This window comes from Lepidochelys kempii, chromosome 14 (genome assembly GCF_965140285.1).
Source record: "Lepidochelys kempii isolate rLepKem1 chromosome 14, rLepKem1.hap1, whole genome shotgun sequence".
Lineage (NCBI taxonomy): Eukaryota > Metazoa > Chordata > Testudines > Cheloniidae > Lepidochelys > Lepidochelys kempii.
Genome location: NC_136393.1, coordinates 5,694,540 through 5,704,428, shown reverse-complemented (window position 1 = coordinate 5,704,428; position 9,889 = coordinate 5,694,540). Strand labels below are relative to the sequence as shown.

The 9,889-nt window shown below is 45.0% G+C and overlaps 1 protein-coding gene across 1 annotated transcript; it reads left to right on the top strand.

Moving 5' to 3' along the window:
- The first annotated feature begins 1,718 nt into the window (after positions 1-1,718).
- KCNJ2 (potassium inwardly rectifying channel subfamily J member 2) lies at positions 1,719-8,985 on the top strand. Its single transcript, XM_073310174.2, has 2 exons — positions 1,719-1,841; positions 7,111-8,985. The coding sequence occupies exon 2, from the start codon at positions 7,333-7,335 to the stop codon at positions 8,614-8,616; it is 1,284 nt and encodes a 427-aa protein (XP_073166275.1). The 5' UTR covers positions 1,719-1,841; positions 7,111-7,332; the 3' UTR covers positions 8,617-8,985.
- Positions 8,986-9,889: the final 904 nt, after the last annotated feature.

Here is a 9,889-nt window from a genome sequence, read left to right as displayed (position 1 = left end):
CTCACCAACAGATGTTGGTCCAATAAAATATATTGCCTCACCCACCTTGTCTCTCTAACTTCTCACCCTGTTATGTGATTTCTTTCTTTATGGACACAGGCAATATGTTTAACAGGTGTTCTCTATTCCTGTCAAGCCCCACAGGAAGAAGTCAGAGGGACAAGGCCCGAGGCTGAAATCCCTCCCTATCTGAAGTGTACAATTTACTAACATCTTTACTCACACTGTTTGATGCACCTGCTATTTCTAGCATGGAGAGTCTTTTCTGTTTTGTGTTGCTATAACTTAGTACAATGACGTCCCAGGCTATGACTGGAGCAATACAAATAATAATGATACTCTCGGGTCCAGTCGAAGAGCACGAGAGCCAGTGCCCTTCAGCCTAGGAATTAATCTGGGAAGGGTTTTACTGCCAGCCAGGCTGGAAGCATAGCATATTTCTACACTATGATAAACCTAGGTCTATGGGACCCGGACTTCTGGACTCAGTCTTTCCACGCCTGCACTTGAGAGTCCACGCGGTGTTGTAAACCTGGGTTTACAATTGCTAGACCCAGGCCTCACAGTTGTGTTAATGTGTCCATACTGCACCATGCAGATCTTTTGTCTCGGGTCTATGGCTCGATCTGCATTCACACTGCAAAATGGCAGGGCTCAGACCCAAGTCACAACAGGACTTGGGCTCTGACCCACCCCCATAGCAGGACCCTAGGTCCTGAGTGCTTGCTGACCCGCATCAGCCCAATTTGTATGTGGGCGGAAGGCGGGCTGGGGCTCAAACCTGAGTTGGAACCTGAGCTCACTGTGCAGTGTAGACATACCCCTGGACAGCATGTTCTCATTTGCACCGGATATAAATCGAGATCTGCCTCAAGGCCAACTCACAGACCAGCTGTCCATACAGCGCCTGGCTATTGCATTTGGAGGGAATGATCACCCGACATTGCACCAACAGGGCCCTGTGATCTGCCTCTCTCCCTCCCTTCATAACCCACTCCCCCCCAGATCCCTCTCCTCTCCAGGCTGCCCCCACTCGCCCTATCCCCTCCAACCCCCCCCTCCAACCCCTTCCTCACTTTCTCTGCCCCCCACTCCTCCTTTAGTCTCTCCAGCTCCTGAAAAGCCTCCTCCTCCCCCAAGAACGGCACATCCCCCCCCCCCCCGGCCCGCTCTCCCTCCTCTTCCCTTGCAAGGTGCGTCCTCCCCCTGCACCCCCCTCGCCCCCACAAGGGGCCAGGGGCTCCGGGCTGCTCTCCCTCCTGGCACGGCAGCGCCCCCGGGGGCTCACTCGGGGACGGATCGGAGCGCGCCACGGGGCAGCCCCGCGGCGGGGCGAGGGGCCCCCTGGGGCTGCCGGAGGCGCGGGGGCAGGAGACCCGCGCCCCAGCCTGGGGCAGCGAGTTCCAGCCGCTGCTGCCCGCCAGGTGCCACCCGCCGCGGGGCCGGGGGCGAGCCGGTCCCCGCTGCGCGCCGGCCGGGGGGCAGCGCAAGGCTCGGCGCTCGCCGCAAACGCCTCGGCGCAGCACCATCAGCCCGGGCGCCCCCGCTCCGGGAATCCCTCGCTCTGGGCAGAGCCGGGCGCGCCAGCGGAGACCCAGCCAAGGCTGGGCCGGCCTCCCTTCTCCCATTGGTCTGGGGCAGCCCCGGAGGGCGGAGCCTGCCGAGCCGGTGTTAAAAATCACATGGCCGCCCTCAAAAGGGAGGCAGTAGCCAGTGAAGTGTTTGAGTTGCAAACGGTGCAGCGGGGTAGGGAGCGTGGGATTGGTTTGCTGATTCCCCCCTAGCCACTGGATCTTACGCTCTTTTATGTATCTACATCCCCAGCTTAAATCCACTAACAGGTAAGGAGCGCTTTATTTGAACCTACCTATTTCTGTAGTGAAGTCGGCAGCACGGTCACCTCTGAAATGCCACCCTCGAATGTCTGTGCCTTAAGGGGTGCCGGGGGACGGAGGCGGGCGGGGGGGGGGATCAGTCTATATGTATGTGCTTTACTGTCAGGTTTATTGATTGCACTTTTCTGCATAGTCACATGAAGGGAGAGCTTTACCCTTTCTCATACACCATGCAAACAGTCTAATTAATCTCACTAGCGCAAATAATTAGCTAGGTATGCTTGGAACACTTGAGCATCTGTTTGTGCTCATTTCTTTCCAGGCACCAGCTGCCAGTGAAGGATATTGTATTTTGGGGGAGGATTGGAAGTTAGCATGAAAACTCTCCGTTCCTCTGCCCTGTGCATCCTTTTCTTTTTGCCTAGTATTTCAGGGATTCTAAAAGAGAGGGAAGGGATCAAAGCATACAGAATTACAGTTTAGATTCATTTTTTAAAAAAAATTGATGTTCTCTCACCTCTTGCACAACACCGTGACATTTATTCATAACACTGCACATCGACTGTAGTCTATGGAAGATGCATCAAAGGAACTTGTGGAATTCTTTCCTAATGGGTCTGGCAAAAAGAAGAAGTAAAAAAAAAAAGCCATTGTGGTTTGAGTGACTGTGGAGAGATTGCGTCATTTTAACTTGATTCATGACAGTTTAAAAAAAAATACATATAGGAAATGGCAGACTTCTTTATGGCTGTATTGTACGAGCTTTTCCATTTTAACCAGGCAAGTGCTTCACTTGCACTTTGGAGATTGTAGACAGTAGTTGCAGAACATACTGAAAGTCTATGCTGGGTATTAACAAAGATGTGTTCACTGCCACATCTCTGCTCATCAGGCTGTATTCTTTTTTGTGTTCTCTGCCTTACCTTTACACTTGTTTGCTTTTCCACCCTGCTGGCCAGCACATCAACAACACCCCCGGTGATGAATATTTCATTTGTAGTTACTTTGTCATCATCTAGAAATATCCTGAGATCTGCAAAAGAGCAGGATCTCGGATGACAGTGCCACTTCTCTTTCCCCTTTTTCTCCGTACATTTTTCCTATATCACCTACTTTTCTTTTCTCTAATGTCTTCATTGTTTTATTAAAGAAAATCTGTCATGATCCAAGCTAGCTTAGCCTTTAATATGTAATATGCCTCAAATCCCCTAACCAAAGCAAGTAGGGAAATGAGGAGAGTCTGGGATAATAACTTTTAAATAATATATAGGACTGGGGAAAGGTCACTGAGCCTTTACACCTGAAGATCTCTGACCAATAAAATAAGAGAGCATGGACTTTTGGTTTTGCTATATATCTTGGCAGACCGCTCTTGTGTTCTGTTTACTGAAGAGGGAGGAAGGTAGCAGTTGTGCTCACTTAGCAACATGTGCCCTGCACACACAAAGCAGGGTAATGTGGCGTCAGCTTGGGAATAACTGCCCGGATCGCTCATTAGCAATCTCTCTCTCTCTCAACTCTTGTATCATCTCTATCTCTGATCAGTCTGAAGCCCTCCTGCACGTTCCGCTTCCACTCGATCAATGCAAATTACAGACATCGATGTAATTATTTTTCTTTGTGGGCTCTTAGAGATTCTATTGTTCTTGAATCAGTGTTTGTCCTGGAATGCTTCATTAATAGTGAAGTCCCCTTCTATTCCCCCCTTTTCAAGCCTCCCATTGCAATACTTGAAATTCTGATCTACCTCACTGTAGTGAATCTGTGCACGTACCAGCAACTGGTTTCAATACTTCTGTACAGTGAAAATGGTGTTGTTTTTCTGTAGAGAGATAATGGGGTGAATAAAATAAGATAATTTAGTTTATGTCTGACTAGATGTCATTATGCAATGGGCCCAATACTACAGACAACCCCCCCCCCCGACCCACTAAGTGAGGGTTGTAGGTTTGGTCCCCTCAATGATAACAAGAGAATGTTTGGAAAAATTAAACTTGCATTACCACTGAGCAGCAGGTGGATTATCAACGTAAGGCATAATATTAGATTTTTAGCCCAGGTCTGTGCATTTTTAGCTTTGTGCACACTTTTTGTATAAGACCTGACCCTGTATTCCTTGCAGTCCCCAAACTCCCACTGCAGCCAACTGGAAGAGTTTAGGATACACAAAGTTCAGATCCCAACACTGGTGGATCTATTGATTTTTTTTCCCCCCATCCACATATTTACAGGTCCTGATCCTTGAAGTCATGGAAATTTTGCCACCTTCTTGACTGGGGGCAGGATCAGGCCCATTGTGTTTCACGAGCTGTGAGTCTGACTGTTGAAGTGTTACAAATTCCCCCCCCCCCCCCCGCACGTATCCTAGCTACTCAAAGCACACACACAAGGATGAGAGGCAATTTGTGTTAAAAGACAGTAGACAGCTATCCTATGACCAGCACTGTAATATGTGGCATGTGCCAGAGTTTTGTTGTCTAAACATCCAGAAAGTCTATAAACACAGGAAAGAGATCCCCTCAAGGCTGCATTACAGTGTGTCAGGAACGTTTAAGCCAAAGTCGGAGCAGTTTTTGCTTCCAAAGGCATAACACGTGCAGTGACATAACTATTAATAGGGGGAGGGATAGCTCAGTGGCTTGAGCATTAGCCTGCTAAACCCAGGGTTGTGAGTTCAATCCTTGCAGGGGCCATTTAGGGATCTGGGGTAAAATTGGGGATTGGTCCTGCTTTGAGCAGGGGGTTGGACTAGATGACCTCCTGAGGTCCCTCCCAACCCTGATATTCTATGATTCTAACTAATAATACCATGCAGATGTACAGTAGGTGACAATTAGCAATGGAAATAGGCACCTACCATTGTCATATCGCTATTTCCAGGATTCTAAATATGGCAAGATATTTGTAGGAACCTGGCATTGTGGTTTCAGTGATTTGTGGAATTCAAACAAATGTCTTGGGGTCAAAAAAAATATTTTTTTTTTGGTATGTAGTTGCACTTTTAGGTCCCTCAGATTTCACAGCTGTCCCTTCCCCAGACCCTTCCTCCCTTGAAATCCAAGAGACAATGCAGAAAAATGACTAAATTAGTTCTAAGGCTATATATGTCCATCAACTTGGAGCAAAACCTGCTTGGAACAGGGAAGTTCAACATGATCATGATTTTAGGATGTGGTTTATAAAAGTGATTAATCTGCAAACCAATGCAATGATTTTGCAATGAGCTGTTCTTTTTCATGGAACATATAAATAGTAATTTGGCTTTCCCACTTGGCTTGAAAATGCATCTAAAACCAAATACAACAGAAAATATCTCAAACTGAATGTTAGAAGCATTCCATCGCTTTAGAGAGCTATATATTGGCAGGAATGAAAATCTCTATTCTTCTCACCCTTCCTTCCCCCCCCACCCCACCCCCAAAAATACAAAGGGAACTTTACACAATGCAAACAAAATATTCAGACAGGTGTAAGTTTAACAGCATCATATCATCTTTATACATTAATATGAAAGCTACATTCAAACTGGGTATTTTAAAAGTTGAAAGCTGCCAAAATGTATCACGCACTGCAGGAGTCACAGATGACTAATCTCAGGAAATATGTGTTGGGCCACATTTCTTGTAGAGTAATTTGAAGTGTGTGTGCATTTAAAGCAAACCATGAAGTAGCTCTTCAGGAAGAAATGTCTTATGCACATCTGTAAAGATCACTTATTCTTTTTGCTTGTTACCTGCTGTTTTCTTACACACATCTGCTTACCTGTGTCCTTGTGATGCAGCTGAAAGATGTAGGGGACGGAGGAATTAAGAGATCATATGCTGAACTCTAGAGATTCCAAATCTGTCTAGGTTTTAACCCTGTTATTGGACCAGGGGACGTTCCTATCTACAGTATGACTTTTTAACCTTGCTCTACCCAGGTCAGGAAGAACAGCTAGAGTGTGTGCAAACTATTTCACATGCAGAAGTCTTTTTCTTTGGCTGACACAATTGTGTCAGGTTTTAGAATTGAGTCGGATTAATTTTGTTAATATCCGTTAACAAAAGACATTTTAGTGCACTCTTCCACTAATGTGATTCGTACTTAGATCTCCTGCTGTGGCAAACCCACAACAGACGTTATCTTAAAATCCTCATTATTTTAAAATCAGTTATGACTTTCTTTCCCCCGTTGGCCGTGTGTGTGTAGGGGGGATTATTACAATTCATGCATTTTGCCTCCTCTGCAGTATTTCAATTAAATCTCCTCCAATACAATGGGTGATGACTTAATGGATGATGTGCTTGTTAAAAGCAAACACTGGGTCTAAGCTAGACTTCCATGAAATGAGTTTGGTGCCCTCCAGTCTCAGCAAACACATCTTGTATCCACTAGGCTAAGCCCTAACTACTGATATTCAAGACACAAGGGAAACTCAGGACCGTTCTCCTTTTTGGGGTGGAATCCCCTTTATCTCCAGAGACGAAAGTGCCTTGTACCCACCATCAAAGGCACCACAGAGATGTTAGGCCAATCCTGCTTCTGTTAAAGCCATTTATCAATAACTTCAGCCGGAGCAGGATGAGGCCTCATGTGATTTGTGTGATGATTTCCTACTGTGAATTTAATGATTGTATGGATCCCATCAAATTGCTGTAGCTTTGGTTTAAATAGTTGCCAACATAGTCTGTATGGCTTTATTCCTATTGCTGGCAAAGAATGAATGCATGACTTTTGCTTGAATGGACTAGTAAAGGGCTAAATTCTGCACAACTGTAATTTAATGGTAGTTAGTGGAGTATCACTAGAGCGAAATTTGGCCCAAGGAGCATTTAATCCTCATAATGCACTTGTTCCTTTTAATTAACACACACCTGTATCTTGGCTGGAATAGACCCTGAGACACAGACTTCTATGTCATTGTAAATCAACTTTGAGACTTGAACAGACATGCATGTGTTAAAGCTAATTCACCATTCCCAAGTAAACCACCAAAGGTGCAGGTGTATGTGCTAGACAGATACGTGTATTTCCTGCTTTTAAGTGAATATTTCTTTAAGACCTGTTCACTTTAGTGCTTGCTATGGAAAGAGTGATGACTTTTTTGTATTAATGATGTCAGTTTTGTCGATCCATAAACAGAGAATCTCTGTGCCTCAGGACAATTCCATGAATAGAAGTGAATAGATTGAAAAACGAACCATATGGATTTGGAGGCTGGGGTCTTTATATAGCTTTGATTCAGTGTTCTGTCCCATTGAGTTCTAATATGCAGTGTGTCTTTCTCTTGCAGACCATGTGCTCTCTATGACGGATGTTCAATTGCTAAGCTAACTCTGCATGTCAGCAGACTCTCCTTGGTAGAGCCAGGGGTTGTCGGAAACTCCAACCTAGTCCTTTTATTTTTTCCTGTGTGTGTGTTCCTCTAGAACTTTCAAAACTGTTTCTCCAAAGGGTTTTGCAGAAACTCAGACTGTTTTCTAAAGCAGAAGCACCTCAGTCCACAGCAGTAGTGATGGGCAGCGTGCGAACCAACCGCTATAGCATCGTTTCCTCAGAAGAGGATGGCATGAAGCTGGCAACCATGGCAGTTGCCAATGGCTTCGGGAACGGGAAGAGCAAGGTACACACTAGGCAGCAGTGCAGGAGCCGCTTCGTCAAGAAAGATGGACACTGCAATGTCCAATTCATTAATGTGGGTGAGAAAGGACAACGTTACCTGGCAGACATCTTTACCACCTGCGTGGATATTCGCTGGAGGTGGATGCTAGTTATCTTCTGCCTGGCTTTCATTCTTTCATGGCTTTTTTTTGGCTGTGTGTTTTGGCTGATTGCTCTGTTGCATGGGGATCTGGAGGAGCCAGCAAACTACAAACCTTGTGTCTCCAATGTGAACAGCTTCACTGCAGCCTTCCTCTTCTCCATCGAAACCCAGACAACAATTGGGTATGGTTTTAGGTGTGTCACGGACGAGTGCCCCATCGCAGTATTCATGGTGGTTTTCCAGTCTATCGTAGGCTGCATCATTGATGCCTTCATCATTGGGGCTGTCATGGCAAAGATGGCTAAACCAAAAAAGAGAAACGAAACTCTAGTCTTCAGCCACAATGCTGTTGTGGGCCTGAGGGATGGGAAGCTGTGCTTAATGTGGCGCGTTGGAAACCTACGGAAAAGCCATTTGGTTGAGGCACATGTGAGAGCCCAGCTCCTTAAATCCAGGGTCACCTCCGAAGGAGAATACATCCCTTTGGACCAAATAGACATCAACGTTGGGTTTGACAGTGGGATAGACCGCATATTCCTGGTGTCCCCAATTACAATAGTCCATGAAATAGATGAACAAAGTCCCTTGTATGACTACAGTAAGCAAGACATGGACAATGCAGACTTTGAAATTGTAGTAATATTAGAGGGCATGGTGGAAGCTACCGCCATGACTACCCAGTGCCGTAGTTCATATCTGGCAAATGAAATCCTCTGGGGCCACCGTTATGAGCCTGTGCTCTTCGAAGAGAAAAACTACTATAAAGTGGACTACTCTAGGTTCCACAAAACGTACGAAGTGCCCAACACGCCACTTTGTAGTGCCAGAGACTTAGCAGAAAAGAAATACATTCTCTCGAATGCAAATTCCTTTTGCTACGAGAATGAAGTGGCCCTCACCAGCAAAGAAGAGGACGAGAGTGACAATGGGGTGCCTGAAAGCATGAGCACGGACACCCTCCCAGACATGGACCATCATAACCAAGCTGGGGTGCCACTAGAACCTAGGCCATTAAGGCGGGAATCGGAAATATGACTGACTGACTTTTTCTCTGTTATCTTTTGGTTTAAAAGAAAAATGTCGGTCAAAGGCACAATGAGCTGAGAGTTGGCCCAAAGCAGTTTTCAGATGATGGTACTGTTGAAGAAAGGCGTGAAGACAAGTGGTCCTGAGGAATCTAAGCCAGTTTTAGGGCTGTCTTTACAGGAGAGAGAGCTGAAAATGAACTCTAAACACGAAGCACTAAACAATGTCTAAGCATGATCAGAAGGCACATATATATTGTAGAATAAATTATGTATATATTTTTTTACAAAACTTGAACTTGCAGGCGAGCTTTGGTTGGGTTATTTTTTTTTTTCAACTTTTTCCAGAATGCTTCTCTTTAGGGAACAAGAATGTTTTTAATGGCATAACAAAGGCATGAATCTGCCTTATTATTATTATTGTTGTTGTTGTTATTATTATTATTTTAAGAAAGCTGCTGCTAACTACATTGACACAAATTGTAATTTTTTTGTGGCCATGTAGTTTTTTCTTTTTCTTTTGTGTAATTTTTTTTTAAAAAATGTCAGCATTGAACTTTGTGGGTTGAAAAGCTCGTGATCACACTTCAAAGAGGCCAATACGGCCATATAGTCTGAACTTCTTTTGAGGCCAGTAGTTTGATAGCTAGAATCAATTTCTTTCTCTTTTCAGTTACATAAGGGGCATTATGTAACATCAGGCCAATTGGTAGCCTCCAGGAAAAAAAAAATTCCAGGAGCGGGGATGGGAGGGGGCTGATAGAGTTTAATTCTCTATCTAAAAATTAAGTTAAAACTACCTAAATGGATACCAAAGAAAATGCACAGTTTTGCACAGTGGAGTTTATTTAAATGAAACAGGCTGCTTTAAACAAACAAAATTTGAACCTCAGACTTCTTTTTAAAGGGCCTCATTTTGCACCTTATTCAGAAAATAGAGTGTAAGACTCAGATCTAAGTAAGCAAGACATTTTCCCCCCTCTATGGGAAAACGAGCTCCCTCTCTTTCTTTTTATAAGAAGGAAAGCAACGGGGGGCGGGGGGGCGGGCGCGGGGGGGGGAAGCAAACATCTGTTCTTTCCTGTTAGCAAAACACCAGCAGGGCTACTGCAGAAGGTCAAGTGTTATTCTACACACATTCCAAAACTGCTTCTAGAACTTAGAGGGCCCTTTTAGAGCTGACCCAGCGTTCTGAGAACTGAGCCATCAGACATGCTGCAGGCGGTCATTACATTTCCAGTTAAACTAGGCTAGAGACATGCAAAGCTGCTGATCTGCTCTAG